General features: G+C 41.5%; 1 protein-coding gene across 1 annotated transcript; it reads left to right on the top strand.

The window, feature by feature from the left end:
* Positions 1-10,297: 10,297 nt before the first annotated feature.
* Positions 10,298-13,135, top strand: LOC129728405 (uncharacterized). The gene is made up of 2 exons (XM_055686844.1): positions 10,298-10,354; positions 11,378-13,135. Exons 1-2 carry the CDS (start codon positions 10,298-10,300, stop codon positions 13,133-13,135), a joined length of 1,815 nt encoding a protein of 604 aa, XP_055542819.1.
* The last annotated feature ends 13,606 nt before the right edge of the window (positions 13,136-26,741 follow it).

Genomic DNA, 26,741 nt, shown 5'->3' with positions numbered 1-26,741 from the left:
CAACTGCGTGTTTACAACACGGATGGATTGCCGGAAGCTATCTTGTTCGCAGGTTGTTTTCCTAACAGCGTGGACAGTTCACGAACACGAAGGTACACGAACAGGAAGGTACAGACAGAACGTCCGGCTTCGTCATCACTACCTGTTCAACGCAATCCTGCAATGGGAGATAAGATTCAGCAGACGGCTAGCAATAGCCCGACGCCTCAACCACTTCCAATTCGCAAACCCGCGATCGAGAGGAAACTCCAAGGAGCTCACTTCCTCAACCATCTTCAGCTCGTAAACCCAGAAACTGCCTTCCGATGTTGGGCATGTGTCTGTCGCCCATCGCTTACAGCAGGCAAGGCAGGCCGGTGTCGGAATAAAGGCAACCCAAAGCAGCAGTTCTGCTGATGGCAACCGTCTGCAAGGTACCGGATCCTCCGATCCAACCACAGACGGATCCAACACCCAATGGGCAGCTTTTACTGCAACCAGGTGAATCTTCACCACGCTAAGGGAGCCTTCAGCGTCCTTAACATAAAATTCATCATAGAGCAACTAACTGTTGCTCTGGTCCAGGAACCATGGGTCAACAACACAAGGGTTCTTGGCCTCACGGACTCAAAAGGTAGGGTAATCTTTTCTAACACTCAGCTCAAACCTAGGACTGCAATTCTGTTGAGCAGAGTAATCAAATTCACTCCAATTACAGAATTTATACAACGTGACATCGTTGCCATAATAGCGGAAGCTCCGACGTCCAATGGGAAGCAGGACATGGTCATCGCATCCGCTTACTTCCCCGGGGACCTGGACGATATTCCTCCTCCCGAGGTCTGCGCACTCGTGAGGTATTGCGAAGCAACCAATAAGCCGTTCATCAACCGTCGCGATGCGAACATTCACCACAAGATTTGGGCCAGCTTGGATACCAATAATAAGGCTGAGTACATTCTCGAATATCTTACTTCCAACGAGATCAATTCATGCAATGTAGGGAACAGCCCCACCTTTACAAACGCCATAAGAGACGAGGTTCTCGACCTCCCTCTCTGCAGCGCAAACATTACTGAGAAAGTCAAAAACTGGCATGTCTCAGACGAACCAAGCTTGTCATAACACCGACATATCATTTTTGACATAGAAGCTAATCCTTTGAAAAGTGAAAAAATCAGGAACACGAAGAAGACCAACTGGTCCTTGTATAAAGATCACTTAGTCAACTTTCGCTCACCATGCGCAATCGACATACGCACTCCCGCTGAACTTGATAGGCCGCACGTGATCTTGAATATAGGATCACTGAAGCCAGTATGGCCAACTCCAACTGTTCTTTAAAGGAAAGGCAAAAAGAATTTGTAGGAACAAGTTTGGCGAGGGCATTCAAACGTTGCCCAAAGCCTCACGACTCCAGAAAGCGATGTCAATGGACCACACCAATGCACACTGGGAAAAAACGAGCCCAAATTCCCACTAATTAATGCCTCTGAGTTGGCAACCTGAAATATAGCATTTCTTATGTAAAATTGGTCAATAAATTGATTGGTGATAGTTTCATCCTGTGCAGGGCACGGGAAAAGGCCTATATTACTAAAAATACGCAAAAATAGGGTGAAAAGGGGCAAAATAGACCATTTTCCGTGTCCTACACGAAATGAAACTATCACCAATCGATTTATTAACCAATTTTACAAAAGAAATGATACATTTGAGGTTTTTTAGTGGAAAAACCGGAACCCGCATTTTCACTAAAAAATCGCCGCTGGATTAACAACCTGAAATATAGCATTTCTTATGTAAAATTGGTCAATGAATCGATTGGTGATAGTTTCATTTCGTGTAGGACACGGAAAATGGTCTATTTTGCCCCTTTTCACCCTATTTCTGCGTATTTTTGGGAACATAGGCCTTTTTCCGTGCCCTGCACAGGATGAAACTATCACCAATCGATTTATTGAATAATTTTTCATAGGAAATGCTATATTTCAGGTTGCCAGCTCAGCGGCATTAATTCAGTGGAAACTTGGGTCCGTTTTTTCTCAGTGTGCAATGGTCTAGGACAATTGAAAAGAGAGGACGGCACTCTTACCGTCACACCTAGGAAATCACTGCAGGTTCTTATAAACACGCACTTCCCTGCGTCAACTTGCATAAACGAACAGCAGACACCGGAACAGCAGCGTCCAAGGACAAGGCGTACAGCGCCCAACGACTCGATTCTGCTCTCTCGAAGCCTGTACACGGGAGCTTCAATCAATTGGGCATTAAGCTTCTTTGAACCAATGAAGTCTCCTGAATCAGATGGCGTTCTACCCATCTTTTTACAAAAATCATATGAATTCATAATGCCCGAGCTGAAACATCTGTTCCGTGCAAGCTGCACTCTGGGCTATATCCCAGACAGCTGGCGGATAGTCGGTGATCTTCATACCGAAGGTAGAGAAAAAGACAATACATTACCTAAAACCTTCAGGCCTATAATCTTCACATCTAAAATTACCTTTTAACTCCATATCAGGTATGAAACTCTGATTCCAGAAAAAGGGCGTTAAGCCTGTATCAGACTAACCGTTGTAGCGGTCAACCGCTACCGTTCCGTTCTTTTTCGACCAATCAGAACACAGCGGTCGACCGTCGCTTGTTGTTGTTGCAAAAAAAAAGAATCTTTTCTATTTTTGCCGCCAACCGTTCCCAACGGTTGCCGGCTGCTGTCATTGACATGGCGAAGGCAAACGAATCTCTTCACACCTACACAAGATCACATATAGAGACTTGACAAATGAAAATGTGTGCTTCTCTTTTTGGCACACACGACAGCCAGTCAAAACATTGATAACACCGGCAACGCTGGTTGGCGATGTCAATTTTCGACAAACGCACACTGGCAAAAATGAATCCAAATTCCCACTAATTAAAAGCCGCTGGGCTGGATACCTTAAATATAGCATTTCTTATGTAAAATTGGCCAATAATCGATAGGTGATATTTTCATTCTGTGCAGGGCACGGGAAAGGGTCTATATTTCCAAAAATACGCAAAAATAGGGTGAAAAGAGGCGAAAAACACCATTTCCCTGATTGGTCGAAAAAGAACGGAACGGTAGCGGTTGACCGCTGCAAAAGTTAGTCTGATACAGGCTTTAGTCTATTCGACTATGCAATACCAAATCGGGACACAGCATTACTACCAACCAACCCTACACTGAGAGAAAAGCACTTAAGAATTTCATAAGTTATAACTTATGAACATGCATAATTTTGATTTCATTAGACACTTATGCATTGCATATCAAGCTTATAAATTTCATAAGTATACTTATGGTTTTTCATATGAACGTTATGTGGATCCCATACGCGTAACTTATGATTTTCATAAACGGCAAAATTGTGAAATTTCCATAGTCATATCTTATAAAATCTGCGAAATGGCAGACCAAAATTGTTGATTTGTGCACCGTCAGATAAGTGTTAGAAATTTTTGGAAAAAGCTAAGCTGAAATTTGCACAGCTGGTGTCAGCTTGTGAAAAATGGAGCAAAAAACTGTAAGTACCTCTTTTCAAATCCTATAGGTATATGGTATACATAATGTCATCTATGTTTATTCTAGGTTCTAGCAACTATTAAATTTTGTGATCGTTAAAAAGGACAACACTGACGACATTCGGCAAGAGGAATCAAAGGCGAACTTGTTTCCCGAATTTTAATCTCCATTTACTTGTACTTTTAACTATATATTTGTAATATTTGCGAGTAAATAATAAGTAAGAACTAGTGTAAAAAAGTTTTTTTTTAACAAGACATGTTAACATACCCTAGTATTATGAATTTCATGGCAGCAATTATAAGCTTTATAACATTGAACTAATGATATTCATATCAATCTGTTCATGAAATTCATACTGAAAAGCTACGATTTTGATATGTCTGTTCTTATAACATTATAACTGTTCTTATAACAGTGCAACATTTTTTTTTGTCTTGGATTCTATTTAAGATGTTTTCGTGTATTTTAGCGCAAAAACAAATTCCCCCTAGTTTGAACACATTTTACCTGAAGGTGCAACAGTGGCGCCATTTTGAATTTTTGAGAAATCGGAAAATTTCGATGTTTTTTCAACGCCATTTTGTTTTGAAGCCAAATATCATAATTCGTCCAAATTTTAGCATTTTCTTACCCATCTTTTAAAAAAACAGACCTTCAATCGGACAAATACTGAGCTCAAAACGGCGATTCTACGAAATCGGTTTTGGCATGGTTTTAGTATATTTTACAAAGCGAAATAATCATATTCGCTATCCAGCTGTAGTGCAGTTCGGACTGTTTCTTCGGTTTCTTGATTGAGTGAATAATAAAATAGTAAAGTAGTGGCTGATTATCTAATACAAGGTGCACATAGTTCACCTGAGTCGTCACTTTGTTCGGATAAGTATTTTTTGATTTCAATTCATTGCTGCGGTTGCTTCAATCGAGAATTTAAATAATTATTTTAATTAGCTTATTCTTCTCCGCCATTTTGCAATGGCCGGAGAAGAGAACGCCGACTTAGAAGAAATGTCTGATCCTCCGTTAAACGACTCTCTTGACTCATCTCAGTCGAAAGATGATCTTGATAGGCAACGTGCCGATAAACGCGCTGGTCGTGTAAAAGTTCACCCCGAATGGGCAAATGGCCTCTTCATTTTTTTTTCGAGAAATCAATCGTCTGTTAAACGTTCTGAATATCTCTGACATCTTACACCGAACGTACATATCTATTAAAGAAGTAAAGAAGGTTAACCTAAAAAAAACTTCGTGCAGTGTTTTCGAAGCGTGATGATGCTAACGCAGTGATCGTAAACCCAACTTTAACAAAATTGTACAGAGTTTATGTACCCTGCGATCAGGTGTAAATTTCTGCTTTTCTTGATCCACAAGATGATGTTGAAACACGTGGTAAGGGCTATTTCAAAAACGAAAAAAATCCCTCCGTATCTGTTCTTGAATGTAGTCGACTGGTGACAAAAACGAACAACGGCAAACTAAAATTTAATCACAGTGAAGCTCTTCGTGTAACCTTCGCAGGTACTGCTCTACCAGAGTTTTTGAATGTTAATAACGTTCTATTCAAGGTCGCTCTCACCCGATCGCTCGCTTTGGCGTTCAGCATTGCACAGGCCTAATATTTTCCAACAGCCGCTTTCTGCTGCTCCAGAACGCTTTGCTGGTCAATGAAAGAATGAGAAATTCGATCGGTGGCGTGCGTATGATACCGGTACAGTTTTGAAATGAAAATGATGGGTTGAAATGTTCAAATGGTACCTTTAATGTCAAGGTTTCGTCAGTTATTCAGAAAGAGGGCAGAGCGTAGAAGAAAAGGGAATGGCAAGGAAAGTAAAAAAGCATCAGGAACAGAAAGCGACCTCCAGTTAAATAACAACAATAACAACAAATTGTTTCATAGTCAGATCAGTTGTGCTTGGGAAGAGAGGTAGTGATTGGTTGCTCGGTATGATTTAGACAATCGATGTTATTTACAAATTTTTCAATAGAGTATCTTAAACAATGTTGTTTTTGTTACATCAATTCAACCGTAAAATGATTTCTAGTCGTTTGATGCCAAAACTTGGATATTCTGGAAAGAATTGACTGATAAATAAGCGCCCAAAACCTGACCACTTTTCCCTGATTGAAATATTAGATTCTCAAATTCAGGCGCCTAACTTCGATATAGACGTCAAAAATTATAAGTATATTGTAAACTACCTCTAATCTACAATTTATAACTTAGAGCAGCGGTTCTCAACCTGGGGTACGCGTACCCCTAGGAGTACGTGAAAGCTTTCAGGGGGTACGCGAAAGAAAAATCAGTAATGGCGGATAAAGCAATTTTTCTTAAAATACTTCATTTGTTGTTCAAACTTGCTCTTGAAACATGAGCATAGTGATCAAACAAACCATAATTCAATTTGAAACCTGAATTAGGCTACCATAACATGATCTACCACCTCTCTCTCACTCTGCTAGAAAACTCCAAGACTCCAAGAATCTTGGCGATCCGAACATAACTCACAATGTACAACTGGAATCGAAACGTAAAACGCCATCTGTCCTAATCTGATAAGCCCATATACAGGCCAGGCGAAACAGTAAAATTTCGAGTGTTGGTACTTGACTCCGAAATAAAACCGTTGAAAAATGCAAGCATCAATATTACCGTTAAAGATAGTAAAAAGAATCTAATTAATAAATGGCATCATCAAACTGTACAGGAGGGAGTTTTTCAAGTGCAGCTCGAGTTGGCACATTTTGCGGATTTGGGAGATTGGAAAATCACTGTCCTAACTGGAGAAAGTGAGAAGATAGAAACATTTTTCACCGTTGCCGATTGTGTGCTTCCAAAATATGAAATCAAAATTAGGTGTTCAAAACTCATCACAGCAAAAGATAAGTTTATGCCGCTAATAATTGATGCAATGTATACGCTTGGTAAACCGATAAAAGGAACTTTAACAGTGTCGATTCAGAATTCAACGACCCATACGGAAATCCATGGACGGACCTTCGTCAATATTGACTTACCAATTATTAGAAGGCGCGAGTTCAACGTTATGGTTACTGTGGTCGATTCCGAGTCGAAGCATACTTTGCAGTCTAACGAATATTTTCCAATTTTTGAAACATCACACAAAATTGAGCTACGTAAACCATTTGATCGAATCATACCAGAAGCACCATTCGGATGTTACATTTTGTTAACCGATCCACTAAGAAAGCCTTTCGAACACCCGGATGTTGTAAGAGTAACAGTAACGCATGAGATACCATCTTCGTTTGATAAATCATACACAATTGAAGGAAAACCAAATGAGAACGGTATGCTCCCGCTTAAGATCGAAGCCATCAACGGAACCGTAAGATACCAACTTAGGGTAGAATATTCTGGTGAAATTACAAACTTCGTTGTGAACAGTGAAGATAAACTTGAAAGACAAAAACGCTCCTACCTGCTTGCTTCTACTCTGACTAGAAACCTCAAACTAAATCAACCCATTCAGTTTTTGGTGGCCAGCAGTTTCAACATTGAATTGATGATTTATTTCATATGATCAAACGGAGAAATCGTCGCAACAAAAACATTAAAAGTAAACAGGCGATGGGTGATTATCGAGGAAACTGCAAACTCTCGTATGTTCCCGAAAGCCAATTTAGTTGTTTATGCTGTTCATAATAATACGTTGATCAAAGCGAGAGAAAGCATAACAATTAGAGATTATCCCTATTTCGTGAGTATACCCGGAAGCAGTAAAGGTCAAGATTATGAAAATCACGATATGGATATGGATATGTTAGCATATGAAAACGATATAACTCACGAGACTGTATTCGGGGAGTTCTATGCTAATTTCGGGAGTTTCAATCAAGAAGTAAGTCTCTACAGTAAGCATTATTATTAGCATATAAAGACCTATTAACCCTCTAATGCCCAAATTAATTTTTAGACAGACTTAGAAAAAATTGGTATGAAGCTTTATGAACATCTTTTAAGTTCTTATTGAAGCTTTTTAGAGGTACCACTGAAGATCGTCTGAAGGCGGCACTGGGCACTAGAGGGTTAAGCATTTGGACTCGACTGTCCAGAAAGTCGAATTCTGAATCAAAATGTAGTATTCTGATTTTGCTTGCTATAAAATATTCGAAGATGAATTTTTTCTTCCATCCTGCAACCTCTTCAATCTTCTTTGGAGTTTCCTAATTGTCCATTATCTTTCATTGGACTTAAGAAAGTATAACTAGCATTTATTCCATGTATTTATGAGCTGTTACGCAGTGATGTTTGATCACACATTGAAATACAAGTCCACTTCTACGATAGAGACATGTCAGAAACTTTTACCTTGTTTGAAAATGATTGCTAGCTTGGTGAATTAATGCGACAACAATATTAAACTATAATCAAAGCCAAGGATAATCACACGAAATATTTAATAAATATCAGGACTAAAGACGATATATTTCTTTACATATTTTTTCATCGTTTTCTCAAATCAATGATCCCATGCACTGAGGAGCCGTACTTTGTTACCAATATGGCCATTTTCACCGATCGAGAAATAAACTGAACAACCAAAATTGTGGTTTTATATATTGATTTTTTGAAGTTTTGAATTTAAAGCGCAAATTTTAAATTCTCATCATCACTTCTAAACTAGAGACTGATTACAACATTACCATTCTCCCAGGAATCAGGATTCACTATGTGTACCGATCTCCAATTCCACCAAATCCATTTCCAGTGGTGGGCACCGCTAACCGAAAATTAAGCGACGCTAATCGCTAAGTCGCTAACCGGAAAATTTAGCTCGATAATCGCTAAATCGCTAACTGAATTTTAGCGTCGCTAATTAGCGAATTAGCGAATTAGCGGAATGGTGCCCACCACTGTCCATTTCTAATCGGTTTTAGTAGTCACGGCGAACGTGTAGATGAGGATTATCAGCGAGATAGAACGGCAGCGCAGTTCCCGATTCCATTACCGATTGGCAAATTAATGCTTTCTCAATCAGCTCGACACATGGCTTTGGCCTACTCGATGTACCAGTTTCGTTGAACGTTCTCAAGCGGTTCTTCGTAATTGTGAATTTAGCGTACTCCATATTGAACACAGAGATCGCTGTAGTGAAAGTTTTCGTTTTTAACTATGTAGACACCGAACAAGAAACAAAACTGACGTTTTCAAATCAACGCAAAGAGTTCTATTTTGTTGGTCATCAAAATCAGACATCCGGTAGGAATCAGCAATCAATACTGTATCTAAGTTTACGTCAAATTTGTTGTTTTTTTTTCTAGATAAATTGGAAGAAATTGTTACAATTACGATTCCCGCAAACAGTGTTAGAGAAGTAAAGTTTTTCCTCAAACCACGCAGTACAGGCGAGCTTCCGATACTAGTGAAAGCGGAAACATCAACAGCTACCGATACAGTTTTTTAAATCGCTGCGAGTAATTTCTGGTGGATTTCAGTACTACCGTAATATAGCACGCTACATTGAAGTTGAATCTTCCTCGCAGAACTTCCGTCAGTTGCAGCTGATGATTCCCCGCACTGCTACACAGGGCTCAGAAAATATTACGTTTTCGGTTGAGGGTAATTTACTGGGAGCAGCATTGACCAATCTGGGTCATTTGATTCGTTTGCCGTATGGTTGTGGGGAGCATAACATGTTGAACTTGGTCCCGAGTGTGGTAGTTCTGGATTATCTGAGTAACACAGCAACACTGGACGAAATTACCAAGCAGAAAGCTATCAATTATCTAAAGAAAGGTTATCAGAATCAGTTGAAATACAAATTGAATGATGGGTCGTTCAGCGTTTTTGGGCAAAACGATGATAGAGGAAGTGTCTTCCTGACAGCCTCGGTTGCCAAGAGCCTGCAGATAGCAAGCAAATATATCACAGTGGACACAGGTGTTATCGATTCTGCATACAGTTGGTTACAGGCTCAACAAAAGTATGATGGAAAATACGAAGAATTGGGTAAAATTCATTATCAAAATATCCAAGGCGGCTTGAGTGGAGGTGTGACGCTTACCGCTTACACGATAACTGCTTTTCTTGAGCAGAATAATCTTAAACATCGGTACAAAACAGTAATTGATAGAGGAGCTGATTTCATTGCAGCGCGGGTTCAAAATCTAAACAAACCTTACGATCTGGCCCTCGCAGCTTATGCTTTGCAAGTGGCCGGACATTCCCAAAAGCATTACCCTTTTGACAAGCTTTTGAAACAATCGAAAACAAACCCTGAAGGTACAATGCGCTGGTGGGATGACGGTTCTGCAAGTAATAAAATAGCGTCGTATGCTGTTTTAACAATGATGAATGCTGATTTGTACGAAGATGCAAAGCCAATTGTGCGTTGGTTAATTTCCCAGCGGAACGACAAGGGTGGGTTCGATAATACTCAGAACACTTTTATAGGATTGAAAGCGCTCGCTGAGTACTCCTACAAATTATCAGTTTCGCGAGATAATTACACAGTTAAACTGTCTTATGGTGACAATGAAACGAAGGTCATTCAAGTTGACGCAAAGTCTCCAGTAAAGAGTCAGCTTTTTACATTACCTAAGAATGTACGAAGTGTTGATGTCTCAATAACAGGCACAGGTACCGGAATCTCCCAGATAGCCTATCAATATGATCAAATCGCTGCTGATGCCAAGCCATAGTTCGAGATAGTTAATAGTGTACGTACTGAGAGCAGTGGAATTGATTTGCAGTTGGCCATTTGTGCTCGCTATATACCTACGAATCGTGACGAAGTTTCAACTAACATGGTAATATTGGAGATAATCTTTCCCAGTGGATACGTTCTAGCAGATGAAGTGCGGGTAAGTAATAGCTGCACTGTTAACTTGAACAGAAACATTTCCACTCCTTAACGACTTTTCTACGCATTCCCACTAATCCTTTTAAATAGCACACGAAATAACACGATCCTGAAAAGGTTTCCGAAAATGATTGACTATAGACTGTTCCGAAAATTATGAATACATCTTAAAATAAAACAAAAAATACAGGATTTTTCGGGTCATTTTATTCTGAAATATAGATAATGAGTGTTTTCTTTCCAGTTTCAATTCAAGTTGGGATTATTTTTCGTAGGATACGCGAGTTCTCTAACTTTTCTCTTAACACTACTCATAAGCTTTTGCACAGTGTGTTCTCCGACCATTTTTACCACTTTAAGCCAACCTTTTTTAAATTTTTCAACATTGTCCGCTGGTTTGACATATTTCCTCAGCTTTGCCTTGGTCAAAGCCCAAAAAGTTTCAATAGGGCGAATTTCAGGGCAGTTTGGAGGATTCATCTCCTTTGGGACACATGTCACATTTAGGGTTGCTGATATTTTATCGATATTTGATATTATCGATATTTGCCTTTCACGTTATTGATATTTTTGAACGATATTGGAGCACTTGATATTATCGATATTTCGATATTGGGACTCGATATTGCTGTCCGATATTCTCGGTTGCCATCAGGGGAGTGCTGCCGTCGAAATTTTGCCTACCAATCATAAATTCATCATGGCATCAAAATTAAATTTAAATGCTTACTCTGTCGGAATCTGAGAGAGGAAATGTCTCAACTTCTAACTTACTTGACGAAATTTTCTCGTCGACCAGTGTGGAAAATGCTGTTAGATCTTTCCAGCCTTTTAAATCTGCAGGTGTTGACGGAGTGTTTCCAGCGTTACTTCAAAAAGGCGAGGCAACTCTGATACCGTTACTAACCAAGATTTTTAAAGCCAGTTTAAGATTTAACTACATTCCATCGAAATGGAGGGCAGTACGGGTTATCTTTATACCAAAAACGGGAAATAGAGATAGAAATAACCCCAAATCTTTTAGACCCATAAGCTTGTCTTCGATCCTACTGAAGACAATGGAAAAAGTACTAAAGGAATATCTATATGCAACAAACATGCAACGACCTACTCTTACATGGCAAAAGCGATGAAGAAGAGGATGTTTCACACGTGCATAGTCAACTGGATTCATACCATGCTTGCACAAAGAATAATCTCTTCGGAGCTGGGGGGAACATCTATAACTGTAAGAGCCACGAAAGGATGCCCTCAAGGTGGAGTACTTTTACCACTCCTGTGGTCTCAAGTTGTGGATGACCTTCTCTGCAGCTTAGAAGATAAAGGTTTTGAAGTTGAAGGCTTCGCAGACGACATTGTCATTATGGTAGGAGGAAAGTTTGACAATGTTGTCTCGGAAAGAATGCAACTTGCTTTAAACGTAACTTATCTCTGGTGTAAAAAGGAGGGTCTGAACATCAACCCGGCAAAAGTAACAACAGTACCTTTCACTAAAAAGAGGAAACTTAACCTAATGCCTCTTAAGCTTGAGGAAAGTTCTATCCAGTTTAGCGAAAGGGTTAAATTTTTAGGATTAACTCTAGATGCGAAACTTGACTGGAACGCCCATCTCGACATTGCAGTAAGCAAAGCGGTCAGTGCGTTCTGGTTATGTTCAAAAACGGTTGGTAGGAAATGGGGCCTAAGACCAAAAATGGTCAGATGGATCTACACATCCATCATACTACCGAAAATAACATACGCTTCTTTAGTGTGGTGGCCTAAAACAAAAGAGGCTACTGCAAGAACAAAGCTAGCAAAGCTTCAGAGACTGGCCTGTATTGCCATAACTGGAGCAATGCGCAGCACTCCATCGAGAGCGCTGGATGCAATTCTTCACCTGCTGCCTCTGCATGAATTTGTGCAGTTAGAAGCGGAAAGGAGCGCCTTGCGGCTCAAACGTCTTAAAGAGATCTTACCTGGTGATCTGGTTGGTCATCTGAGTATTTTGCAACACTTTAAAAGAGGGCCTTTGTTGAGTATGTGCGGAAACTGGATGAAACCTTTGGATAACTACGACATTCCCTACAAATTGCGTGAAACATCGCGCTCCGACTGGGAGTGCGGAGTTAACATGGTCCGTCAGGGGTCAACGATATTCTTCACGGACGGCTCAAAAATCGGTTCGAAAACTGGGACGGGAATCTTCGGTCCTGGTGTACAGATATCAGTGGCAATGGGCAACTGGCCTACTGAATTCCAAGCGGAGATTTACGCTATAATCGAATGTGTCAACGTTTGTCTGAAGAGAAACTACAAACATGCGAATATTCTCATTTTCTCTGATAGTCGAGCGGCACTAAAGGCTCTTTGTGCTCACAAGTGTACGTCAAAAATAGTGTGGGAGTGCGTTCTCTCACTACGGAGGCTGTGTCGTATGAACTCTGTCAATTTGTACTGGGTTCCCGGGCACAGCGGCATAGACGGCAATGAAAAAGCAGACGAACTGGCCAAACAGGGCTCCAACTCGCAATTTGTTGGTCCGGAACCTTTTTGCGGTATCTCAAAATGCACTATAAAAATGGAACTTAAATACTGGGAAGAGCAACGGGTGACAGCCAACTGGAGGGCTGTCAGAGGGTGTCACCAGTCGAAAAGGGTAATTACGCCAAACGGGAAAATTACTAAAAAGCTCCTAGAGCTCAACAAGTGGGCTCTTTCTTCCTACACAGGACTAATAACTGGGCACTGCCCGAGTAAGTATCATTTAAAGAACATTGGTCGAGTTCAGGATGACACTTGACGCTTCTGTAATATGGAAAGCGAAACCTCGGAACATCTACTATGCAGCTACGGTGCATTATACATGAGCAGAATCAAATTTCTTAGCAAGGGCTGCTTGCAACCGGGTGAGATCTGGTCTGCCAATCCTGGTAAAGTAGTTGGCTTTATTAAGCACATTCTACCTGACTGGGAGCGCGCCGAGGCAACCGGACATTCACTCGATCAATAGTGGGTGTCTGGTTTTCTACATGGTACGTATAGTAATGGGGATATACTACAATAGTTCAAAATAATGGACGCAGTAGTCTAGTTCCACTACAAAAAAAGGACGTTTACTCTATTTCAGCTATTTTAGGGCAAATCAACTAAAAAGTATAGGTACCAGAATTGTTGGTACTAGAATCAATAAGTGATAGATGGAAAATGTAAGCAGTTCGACAGAAATATGGTTGCCATATCTCTATTTTTATTGACAGCATGCTTAGAGCGAATTTACAGAAATTTGGGTGTGGAACTTCTCGGGGCAATAACCACCACATTAAACCGATCAAATGCGATGCCTTGGTGTTGCATTGGGATGGCAGAATCGATGAATTTCAGTAAAGAATCGGTGTTACATAAGCGATAACATGAATGTTCAGGTAGGATGCTTCAGTAACTGGCTGGTGATTAGTCAATGGATCAGTGACGATTAGGAGACGCGGCTCACGAAACATCGGTTTAATCTGATTGGAAAATGCACCTTGCGTAAAGCGATCAGCAATCGGCCCGCTGTCGTAACGGACGAGATGAAATAGCAAACACTTCACCGGAATATTCAATACTAAGGCATGAATCCACATCCCTGTCACGAACGTCATCCCCATACATTTCGCTTGAAGCCGTTTTTCTCTGGCTCTCTGGCTCGATTATCCGTCAAAAGGCTGTCAGTGCTTGCGAAACAGCCGAATAAGCTCCATGCGAGATCAACTGTTGCTGCAAGTGGTGTGTAGGAATGCAAAAAGCGAAGAACGACTGTTTTGCTTTGAACGTTCTATGGATTTTGTGCGGGACACAAATGGTGATGTTCAAACATGTTTCAACACGTTCTGGATATCCCTAAATTCAATATAGTTAGAAGCACGAAAAAAATCTGTACAGTAACACATGCGGCACAATGAACGGAGCTTATGATCATATTTTCAACACTAGCGTCATCATCATCGGCGGCGGCTTCAGGAAACAGTTGCCATGACATCGGTCTGCATGAAACATGCTGAACGCCAACGCGACCGATCGGGTGAGATTCTTGCCGTAGGTTAATGAACAACTCTACTCACGGCTGTTTATTAACCTTCGGCAAGAATCTCGCCCGATCGCTCACGTTGGCGTTCAGCTTGTTTCAGGCCTAACAGAAAGCCAAACCGGTGGCATCACTGACGTTTACGTTCAACATGAGCGAAGCCAGCATTAGCTGGATCACTGGATAAGTTTTACATGTAATTTCACAGCTGATTCATCGAAACACGAAAAAAAGCAGTGTTCATACAGTATCGGTGTTCAGTGGCAGTGTGCTCTTGTATTGTTTTCGGGTGATGTATTTATTGCACGAAACGTCGAGTGCTTTGCTCGATGAAACAAAAAAAAATGCGTTCCATTATTTTAGAATGTACACAACGTTTATCCTTGTCGATTGCGAACGGCTGTGTTTCTTGCAGGCAGCTGACATCGCGCGATGATTTGAGGAATAACATTTCAACGTACGTGTAAATGAGATAGCATATCAGCGCCACTTTTAAACATTTACAAAGCTAAGCTAAGCTTTTTTTTAAAATAATTAAATTGATTCAAGCGCATAACTCTGTGCAACACTGCTGTGTGAACAAACCTTCAAAAACATGAATGAGATTAGCGCCACTGTCTTTCACGGCAGAAACAAGGCCGATGCTGAAAGCCAAACAAAAAATATACGATAAAGTCGCTTTTTACGCGGGGGTTACGTGCCACGTAAAAAAACCGCGTAAATTCCTGAATCCGCGTGAATTCCGGAATCCGCGTAAAAAAAACCGCGTAAATTCTGGAATCCGCGTAAAAAACCGCGTAAGTTCCGGAATCCGCGTAAAAAAACGCGTAAATTCCGGAATCCGTGTAAAGAAGCCGCGTAAAAAGCGACCTTAGTGAATAAGGAAAAATATCGATAAAATATCGATATCGGCACGCAATATCGATTTTGAAAACGATGCCGCTTTTAATATCGATAAAGCAGATATCGATATTAAATTTTTAATATCGACAACCCTAGTCACATTATTTGTTTTATACCTCCCTAGTGCATCCTTAGAGTAATGGCAGGAAGCAAGATCGGGCCAAAAGGTTGGAGGATTGTTATGCTGCTTAACCATGGGTAACAACCTTTTCTGCAAACACTCTTTCACGTAAATTTTACCATTCATTGTGTTATTCGTAATGAATGGACGAGATATTTTCCCCCATTCACAAATGGCCTGCCAAACCATTACCTTCTTGCCGAATTTTTCGGTGTAAATGGCTTTCACTGGTCCAGGGACATCCTTTCCCTTCGGTGATGTATAAAATTGCGTTCCTGGCAGAGTCTTATAGTCCAGTTTTATGTAGGTTTCGTCATCCATGATAACACACCCCATTTTTTGGTCAGAAGTTTGTCATAAAGCTTCCGAGCTCTCGGTTTCACAGATTCAGCTTGTTTTGGATTTCGTTTTGGCTGCTTCTGCTTCCGACGGATCTGCAGACCCATTCTTTCCTTGGCACGCATAACGTTACTCGCCGAAATTCCAAGCTTTCTCGCCACATCTCGTACTGATACTGAAGGATGCCGCTTGTAGTATTCCTTAACCTTTTTGTCCATTGTGGGATCAACAGACCCGGGTTTTCTACCACGTCTTGGGACATCAGTAAATGTGCACTCTTCACAATACTTCCGCAATGTGGTTTGAACTGCTCCGACACTTATACCTTCTTCTCTGGCTAATTTTCATATAGAAAGACCACTCACGGTGCCCCATTTGTGCTTAATTCGCTTTCTTTGCTTGGGAGAAAGGCCATGCATTTTCAAAATTTCGCACTAAAAGTTAGAAAAAATGACAGCATCTGTTTCTTTTGGATGTAAACAACAGGACGCAGCCAACGTTTGGTTGAATACTGCACGTTATTTGAAATGACGGTTGATCGTAAGTGTATTTATAATTATCGGAACGGTCTATAGTCGCAAAAATCGAAAAATGCGACGGATGTCACCTTTCCGAGAGGAGATGTCTACAAGTATCTTATAAACAACGCATATAATACTCATTACCGAGGAATTCTAGGCCAAATTAAGTTTGAAGGAATCGTTTTTACCTCAACCAGGTAAGATTCAGTATATAAAAGAGTAATATATAAAAGAGTATTTTCATAACACTTAAAACACGTCAATTTCGTAAACAATATCAATTTCGTGTCCTCCTCCGGCAACCTGTACTGTATCGTACAGCAAGCACTGCGCTACAAGTCTGTCTTTTTCCAAATTCATGACTACGCACTCCTTGTTCACGGAGAAACCCCGCTCCAACGTGGCATTGCCATGCGATAGAATCAGAATCTTCTTAATAAACACAGTAAAGTTAGGAAGTTTCTTGCCTGAAGCAGCTATCAGATCTCTACAAAAAGTATCAAGGTAGGAAGTCAGCAATGTCTTCGTTGAATGCATACTCAATAGTTGTGAGTATTCTTGGTGACATCTATCAGCTACAGTTCCCGCGAGATTATCGTTGTGAACCATTTGCTCCAGGCAAAATACGAGCCATTTGAATGCTTCCAAGAGAAAGATGAATAGAAACAACAACTGTTTTATGCACTGTAAGATATGTCAGCCATCTTTTCCGGGTCACAGGACTAGTCTTTTTTGGTTAAGTATTCGAGGAAACTTACTTAAGAAATGTTGGTCTTGTGATCGCCATGAGATGGCTGACAAAAATGGGTTTGTATGGCACAATCCCACCCCCACTGGCACAATCTCACCCCGGCTTGTAATGTTCAGTGAAATTCCCGGTTTTTCCGGTTTTTCCCGGTTCCAAACGATTCCAGATTTTTTCCCGGTTCTCCCGGTTTTCCCGGTTGGGTAGCCACCCTGCGGACCCGTGTGGTCGAAAGCGTCTGTTACTTCCAGATATCGCGGAAAACCTGAGGGTCGCATGCGACCCGGAAAAACACATACGATTCGCATAGATTCTCTAGGATTCCTCACATTGCATTCGTGAGCGTCCTTGAAAAGGATTCCTGAAAAAAGAATCCTCAGGAATGCCCTGAATATGGCTCTAGGATTCTTGAATAAGAGTCGTGAGTGGGAATCCTCTGGATCGTGTTTGCGATTCCTTTCACGATTCCGTCACCGTGTTAATCGGTATCTTGGGGATTCTTACTCAGGATTCTCTGCGTGTTAGTAAGGGGAGGCAATATGCGTTCTGGCTAGCATTACGCCTATCAGCACCATTGTCAAAGAGAATGTAGATTACTTCGATCAACGTGACACATGAGGTATAGGGATCCCCAGAAGGTCAACTCAGATGGCCAGGTGGCAGCGGGAATGGTCCAATTCTACCAAAGGTAGATGGACGCACCGACTCATCCCGGAGATAGCCGGATGGATCGAGAGGCGCCATGGGGAAGTTAACTTCCACCTGACACGGATACTGTCAGGCCATGGCAGCTTCAAGCAGTACCTGCACGAGTTTGGGCACGCGGACTCACCTATATGTCCACAATGTCCGGACGCAGAGTATGTGCTACTCGTAGGCAGGTAAGGAGCGAAATGTTGGCAGTAAGCGGGACAGATACTAATCCGGAAAACATAGTGAGAAAGATGTGCGAAGACGAGGGTACCTGGAGAGCCAACCTGCTTCCCAGATTGTTCTTTCGAAGCAAGGCAACAATCGACGGGAAAGCCATCGAAATACGAATGCGAACCCTGTCTTTACGAAGTCAACCATGTCATTAAATAATAAGGGGTGAACTAAGCACACGCACCCTTCTCCCTGAGGCAATGCTTAATGGCGGCCCCAGGGAGATTCGGGTTCGAGAAAAATGGAGAAACGTAGGGAACCAAATAAAGCGTGTCATAAGGTGGAAATCCATAAACGACCGTCTGTACGTATTGAGTATCAAGGGCATTTTCTCCAACTACAGCCTTATCAACGCATACGCGCCGACAAACGATAAAACTCACGACGTAAAGTGAAGTTCTACGAATTCTTAAGAAAACGTATGGCGAGTGCCCACAACACAACATATAAATTGTCATCGGAGATATAAACACACAAGTTGGACGGGAGAAATTCTTTAGCCCCGTTATTGGTAGGGAAAGTATTTACTCTACCAACAACGACAACTACTTGGGGGTAGTGAACTCCACTGCGACCAGGGAAATGGCCATTTGTAGTACCTATTTTCGACAACCGGCACTTTTCAGACATCATCGATGAGCGGTCTATTCGGAGACCAAATGTCGTTTCGCATTACTGTCTTATATTAGGCAAGACTCGCACCAGGCTATCCAATGTTATAATTCGAGATCGAAGAAGAAGTTTCGTCTGAAAATCCAAAGGTTATCAGTGGAAGAGGTTGCTGTAAGGTACACTCGGAAAGTTAATGGACGGATGGATGAACTAGTTGTAGTGGACCTAATGAACTACATCCACGACGTTGTTTGTGAAACAGCGCCTATGGTAGTGAGAACCACGCTCAGTGGGTGGTTTGACACTGAGTGTCTAGGGGTTACGGAGGACCAGCACTACTACGATCGTGATAGTTTACCGACCGAGCTTTTCAAAGTCAGGAGTGAGCGGCTGTATATCAAGGCGACGTACGATTCAGTGGAACGCAACGAGGGAATGAGCTTGTTGTTCAACATGGTTTTAGAAGGTGCTATACGAAGGACAAGTGTGCATAGGAGCGACATTATCATCACGAACTAGTATCTACAATATCCATAGTGTGATACATTCGTCATGTGCATGTGGTGTTTTCGTACGACCAAAGATTCCACCTAAATGGGATCTCCGATGAAGTTGCTCAAGCCCTAGTTGCTATCGTAAGAGGAGTAGTTGAGGATAGGAATCTCAGGTTCCACGAATATTCAAGATTTGCCGATTTATGAGTTTCTTTGTTCGACTTTTGTGAAATTATTAGCAATTTCAACGTTAGGCTTCATTCGTTGTTTTGCTTTCGTCTCGATTAGACGCAAATTGTTTATCTCCGTTTGAGTTCGCAAAATAACAATACACGAGTTATCGTACGGGTGTTTTTTTGTCGATTAGTTCTCGTGCTGCGCAATAACAATAGACTGTTATATATCGGCAGAAACATCTGCACACTGGTAGGGGCAGGCTACCCCACCAGTGATTCGATACGCAGCTGATATATCAGCAAGAATAATTCTCCCGCACCGCTGTTACCCCGCTAGCAGCACGGACCATCATACGATCGAGCGAGTGGAAGTCAACTACAAGTGGCATCTACAAGGTCGCGTGTAGGACACGGCCACTGTGTCTCAACACGAAGCTGGATCGTCATTGTTTGTTCTGCGGAGACGCTCGATTAATCCTACTATCAGCCGTGAGGTCGTGACTTAGACGTTCGGTGAAGTATTACCTTTAGAATTTTTACTATTATTATCAATATTATTACTATGTTATAATATTATTATTAATATTATTATTGATATTATTATTGTTATTATTAATACTATTACTATAATTATTATTATTATTATTATTATTACTATTGTTATTAGTATTAGTATTACTGTCTTTTTTTTTATTTGATCCATTGTAGATTGAAAAATTGTTTTTAAAATTTAACATCAACTACTTGAACCCCCCCCCATATTCGAATATTTATCGTTTGTGTGCGGTAGAGCGTAACGCTCCCGCAAAATGGACGACATGCAGGTGCAACTTTTCCTGGAGGTGGAAACAAACGGGGAAGAAATTGAAATTTCTCCCATCAGCACACCCCTACCTTCCCCTGTGCCCTCCCCTTTGCCAAGTCCTGTACCAAGAGTACCGGAAGTACGGGTAAAAGCTTACCCAGATGCCGCTGGCGGTCCCTACGTTGTTTTTTTCCGGCCCATAAAGAAGCCATTGAATATTATCCAAATTGGCAAAGACCTGGCAAAACATTTTTCGGCCGTAACCGAGATTACGAAGGTGAGGCCGAACAAACTGCGAGTTGTCGTGAGTAGCTTGAAGCAAGCAAACGAAATTGCTGGCTACGAGCTCTTCACGAGAGAGTATCGCGTGTACATCCCTGCCAAGGATGTAGAAATCGACGGTGTGGTTACCGAGGGGAATCTCACTGTCGATGACATTTTGCGTCATGGAGTTGGCTGCTTTAAAAACCCCTTGATGCAAAGTGTAAAGATACTGGATTGCAAGCAATTGCATTCAGTATCCATCGAAGAAGGGAAGAAGAAATTCCTCCCTTCGGATTCCTTCCGAGTAACATTCGCCGGATCCGCGCTGCCGAACTACGTCCGCTTGGACAGGGTTCGTCTACCTGTACGCCTGTTCGTACCGCGGGTCATGCATTGCCAAAACTGTAAGCAGTTAGGTCACACAGCCACCTACTGCTGCAACAAGGCACGCTGTAGCAAAAGCGGAGGCAATCATGCTGAGAACGCTTGCAGTGGGGATACTGAAAAGTGTCTTTATTGCGAGGGAACTCGGCATGACCTTCCGGCATGTCCCGCGTACAAACAGCGCGAGGAAAAAATTAAGCGTTCCCTTAAGGAACGATCAAAGCGCTCTTTTGCAGAAATGCTTAAGAGGGCTGAGCCACCCTCGACAGGAAACATCTTTTCCTTTTTGCCAACCGATGAGGGTACATCTGACGATCCCGTCGAAGGGTGTTCCTATGCCTTGCCAGAGGGATCTAGGAAGAGGAGAATGCTCAACTCTCCTAATCTTTCTCGTAAAGGTCGTAAGATAACCCCTAGCGGAATGACCAATAAGACAACACAAAAAGGAAGCGGTGAAGAAAAACCGAAGCAAGTACCCCCCGGTTTTAATTTCAAATCAAACCAGGAGTACCCACCGCTTCCTGGGGCACCAAAAACCCCTCGGGCACCCATTTCTCGATCAGAAGACATAAAAGAAACAGGGTTCATAAAATTCTCTGATATTGTGGACTGGATATTTAAAACATTCAACATACCAGATCCCCTTCAAAACATTCTTCTTGCCCTTCTCCCAACAGTGAAAACCTTTTTGAAGCAACTCACAGCAACTTGGCCCCTCATTTCAGCTATCGTATCTTTCGATGACTAATTCGTTGAAAGAGGTTAGGAATTTTGTCACTGTGTTACAGTGGAACTGCAGAAGTATCATCCCCAAATTTGATTTATTTTCACATTTGATAAACACATACAATTGTGATGCGTTCGCGCTTTGTGAAACTTTTCTCAATTCAAATGACCAACTTAATTTCCACGATTTTAACATCATTCGTCGAGATCGAGACTCACACGGTGGAGGGGTACTTTTAGGGATCAAAAAGTGCTATTCTTTTTTCAGAATTGACCTCCCCTCGATCTCGAATATTGAAGTTGTTGCCATTCAAACGAATATGAATGGAAAAGACCTTTGCCTTGTTTCGTTATATATTCCCCCATCCGCGCGGATTGAACAGAAGCAACTCCTTGATATAGCAGAATTGCTTCCCGCACCTTTTTTGATTTTGGGAGATTTTAACTCTCACTGTTCGCTATGGGGGTCGCTGTACGACGACAACCGATCTTCTTTAATCTGTAACTTGATCGACGACTTCAATATGACAGTTTTGAATACTGGGGAAGCGACACGCGTACCTAATCCTCCGGCACGTGAAAGCGTGCTTGACCTATCCCTCTGCTCGACATCACTAGCGTTAGATTGCCAGTGGAAAGTAATCAACGATCCCCACGGTAGTGATCATCTTCCAATCGTTATATCAATTGCTAATGGTTCAACTCCCCCGAACCCAATCAATATTTCCTACGACCTTACACGTAATATTGATTGGAAGCGTTATGAGTCTATTATAGCGGAATCTATCGAGACTCACGAGGAACTTCCTCCGGAGGAAGAATACGCGTTCTTAGCTGGCTTGATAATCGACGCCGCGACGCAAGCTCAGACGAAACCGATACCCGGGGTAACGATTAGACAACGCCCTCCCAACAAATGGTGGGACAAAGAGTGCTCTGAGCTGTACGCGCGAAGGTCCGCGGCGTATAAGGACTACCGGGAGTACGGCACTGTCAACCTACTACGAAAGTACGAGGCACTGGGCAGGCAGATGAAGAGCTTAGTAAAGGCGAAAAAACGCGGGTACTGGCGGCGGTTCGTAAACGCGTTGTCGAGGGAAACAGCGATGAGCACTCTTTGGGATACCGCCAGGCGCATGCGGAACCGTGACGTTTCGAATGAGAGTGAGGAGTATTCAGATCGCTGGATACTCGATTTTGCCAAAAAGGTCTGTCCGGACTCTGTACCGGAACAGAAAACCTTTCGCGACGCGTTTATAGTAACTACGGAAGAGCCTCCATTTTCGATGTTGGAATTTTCAATGGCTCTCCTGTCGTGCAACAATAAGGCTCCAGGGTTAGATAGAATAAAATTCAACCTGTTGAAGAATCTACCCGACTCTGCAAAAAGACGCTTGTTGGACTTGTTCAACAAGTTTCTTGAGCTAAATATTGTTCCGCATGACTGGAGGGAGGTAAAAGTCATTGCTATTCGGAAACCCGGGAAACCTGCCTCTGATCACAATTCATATAGGCCGATTGCTATGCTCTCTTGCCTCCGGAAATTAATGGAGAAAATGATCCTCTTACGGTTAGACAAATGGGTCGAAACAAACGGTTTACTTTCAGATACTCAATTTGGCTTTCGCCGGGGCAAAGGGACGAACGATTGCCTAGCGTTGCTTTCTACTGAAATTCAACTCGCATTTGCTCGAAAAGAGCAAATGGCTTCTGCGTTCTTGGATATCAAGGGGGCTTTTGACTCTGTCTCTGTAGAAGTTTTAAGCGCGAAACTTCATTCGCAGGGACTTTCACTAAATTTGAATAACTTTTTGCTCAATCTGTTGTCAGAAAAGCATATGTATTTCTCACATGGCGATTCGACAACTTCCCGAATTAGTTACATGGGCCTTCCCCAGGGCTCATGTTTAAGTCCTCTCTTATATAATTTTTACGTCAATGACATCGATGAATGTCTTGCAAATTCATGCACGCTAAGGCAACTTGCAGACGATAGCGTTGTATCCATTACTGGTAGCGAGGCTAGCGATCTGCAAGGACCATTGCAAGATACCTTAGACAATTTGTCTGAATGGGCTCTTAAGCTGGGTATCGAATTCTCTCCGGAGAAAACTGAGTTGGTCGTTTTTTCTAGGAAGCATAACCCAGCTCAGCTGCAGCTCCTACTAACGGGTAAAACGATCTCTCAGGTTTTAGTCGCTAAATATCTCGGGGTCTGGTTCGACTCTAAATGCACCTGGGCTTGTCATATTAGGTATCTGACACGAAAATGCCAACAGAGGATTAATTTTCTTCGTACGATTACCGGAACCTGGTGGGGAGCCCACCCAGGAGACCTTCTAAGGCTTTACCAAACAACGATATTGTCAGTTCTTGAGTACGGCTGTTTCTGCTTCCGCTCCGCCGCGAACACGCACATTATAAAATTAGAGAGAATACAATATCGTTGTTTGCGTATTGCCTTGGGTTGCATGCAGTCGACCCATACGATGAGTCTTGAAGTGTTAGCGGGTATTCTTCCGTTGAAACATCGTTTTTGGAATCTCTCTTACCGGTTGCTAATTCGATGCACAGTTAGGAACCCATTAGTAATTGAAAATTTCGAGAGGTTGGTCGACCTTCAATTTCAATCCAGATTTATGACTTTATATTTTGACTATATGGCTCAAGATATTAATCCTTCTTCATACGATTCCTCCAATGTCGCACTTTTAGATACTTCTAATAATGCTATATTTTTCGACACCACCATGAAACAAGACATTTCTGGTATCCCGGATCAATTGCGACCCCAAGAGATCCCTAAGATTTTTTCGAATAAGTTCAAACATGTTAGTTATGATAAAAGGTTTTACACTGACGGATCTAATCTAGATGAGTCCACTGGCTTCGGTGTTTTCCACGAAAATTTTACCGCCTCCTACAAACTCGATGCTCCTGCTTCCGTGTACGTCGCACAACTTGCTGCTATTCAGTACTCTCTTGGAATCATCGAAACCCTACCCACAGACCACTACTTCATCTTCACAGACAGTCTCAGTGCCATTGAGGCTCTGCGATCGATGAAGCCTGTGAAGCACACCCCGTATTTCCTGGGGAAAATACGGTGGTTTTTAAGTGCTTTAACAGATAAAAATTACCGGGTTACCTTAGCGTGGGTCCCTTCTCATTGCTCGATTCCGGGTAACGAAAAGGCTGACTCTTTAGCTAAGGTGGGTGCTATTGATGGCGATATTTATGAAAGACCAATTGCTTATGATGAATTTTATAGCATTTTGCGTCAGAGAACACTCAACAGTTGGCAATCATCATGGAACTCAGATGAACTGGGACGGTGGCTACATTCCATTTTTCCTAAGGTATCGACGAAAGCATGGTTCAAGGGGTTGGATGTAGGTCGGGACTTCATTCGCGTGATGTCTAGACTTATGTCCAATCACTACACGTTAAACACGCATCTCTTTCGTATAGGGCTTGTAGACAGTAATCACTGCGTTTGTGGCGATGGCTACCATGACATCGAGCATGTTGTTTGGTCGTGTACCGAATACTGTGGTGTTAGGTCCGAGCTTATAGATTCCCTTCGGGCCCGAGGAAAACAACCGAACGTACCCGTTAGAGACATTCTGGGAAGCGGTGATCTCCAGTACATGACACAGTTATACTGCTTTCTGAAAAACGCTGACATTAAAATTTAAAATTTTCCTTGTCTATTTGTCAGATTAAGGATACAAATATGCTATGCTGAAGACACGGAAACGAAGAGCCCGCAACTATGCTTACACAAATATTTTGAACCCACAACAAACAAGAATACAATTGCTCTACCAGTTGAAAAACAAAGTTCCAAAATAGTTTTAAGTCAAAATTGTATCTCCCCTCCTCTCACCTTAAATCCCCACTAGCTCGTAGTCGGCCGCGAGAATAAAGAAAAGGCCTCCCTCTTTTCCCTGCTAACGTAGAATTAAAACGAATTGTACTTGGCTCAGTAAAACAGAAAATGTATCGTGCCGTGTCAAATAAACTAATTTAAAACTAAAAAACGTTAGGCTTCTTTTCCAAACTATCGGTTGTTACTATGAGTTCAGTTCAGTGGTTGTGGTTGTTCAAATTTCCTTAGCATTTGTATCCGGTGTCCTTTAGTTCATTCATTGCTTCGTGATTTTCATGGAAAACATTCGAATTGATATGTTCCTTTTAAATCATTACAGAAATTTGAAGAAAAGCGAGAGGGCAACTTACTTGTACTTTACTTCGACCCATTTTCGACGGAGAAATCAGTCTGCGTTAATGTTACTGGTTTTCGAAAGGCTTTAGTACTCGGACAGATTGCTGGCAGGACGAAAATTTATGATTATTACGATCCTTGTAAGTAGTGTTAGCAACATATCAATATTGTTTCCTTAAAAAAACTTTCTTGTTTTATAATTCTTTTTATTGCAGCTCGCAAAGCAATCGAATACTTCAATGTAGAGAATGTTGATCATGAAAACAAAGTTTAACGTTAGATTATATTTCAGACTTTCAATTTGCATAAATATTTTTCTAAAGCTATTAACTGAAATAATATTATTTAAGATACCTTGGTCTATTGAATGTATTACGTATGTTATTCCGTTTCTCTCAATTCAATCGGATTATGTTAACGTTCAATATAATCACATGTCATATGTCTTACCTTCAAGATCTATCGGAGTCTTTTTTTTCTTGATTTGTTTCGGTTTGAATAGTACTGTTTAGTGATCCTGAACACAATGACGTCCAATCTATTATTTCAAAAAAAAAAAAAAAAAAAATTTTTTTTCAAAAACCCATTCGAAAGTTTTGCTTCAAAGTGCTATACTATGAATTTGGTCGTTCAAGGATGGAGTTTGCATTTGTTGGAATTCTCTGTGGGCACCTGCAGTGAGCTTTTCATCATCCAAAATTCATTGAGCCCGATAATGCTCTGATAGAAAATGAATAAATAAATAAATAACCACCACTAATATACAACTGATAACGCACAGGACCTCGCAATGAACACTCTGTAATAGAAGAATTCGGCACATTCGAATAGTATTATTCAAAACATGTTGATAGTGGTAACTTTTCTAAGTCATGCATTCGTCGTAGACTTGAAGCTCAATGCAAGCGATAAGCTTACACCTGAGATGCCTTAGTAAGTCAATTCCCCGAAATATATAAATGCTGGAAGTGCAGCATTCTAGCATCACTTGACACAACGCATGTACCATGAAAAGGTTGATTTCGACAGCGATTCTACTTCTGCTATCGTTTCAAAAATCATAAAAATTTTGTTGTTTCAATGTATTTCAGGTATTTCCTC

The sequence above is a fragment of the Wyeomyia smithii genome, chromosome 3 (genome assembly GCF_029784165.1).
Source record: "Wyeomyia smithii strain HCP4-BCI-WySm-NY-G18 chromosome 3, ASM2978416v1, whole genome shotgun sequence".
Taxonomy (NCBI): Eukaryota; Metazoa; Arthropoda; class Insecta; order Diptera; family Culicidae; genus Wyeomyia; species Wyeomyia smithii.
Note: the sequence above shows the minus strand (reverse complement) of the source record. Positions and strands in the feature narration are given on the sequence as shown.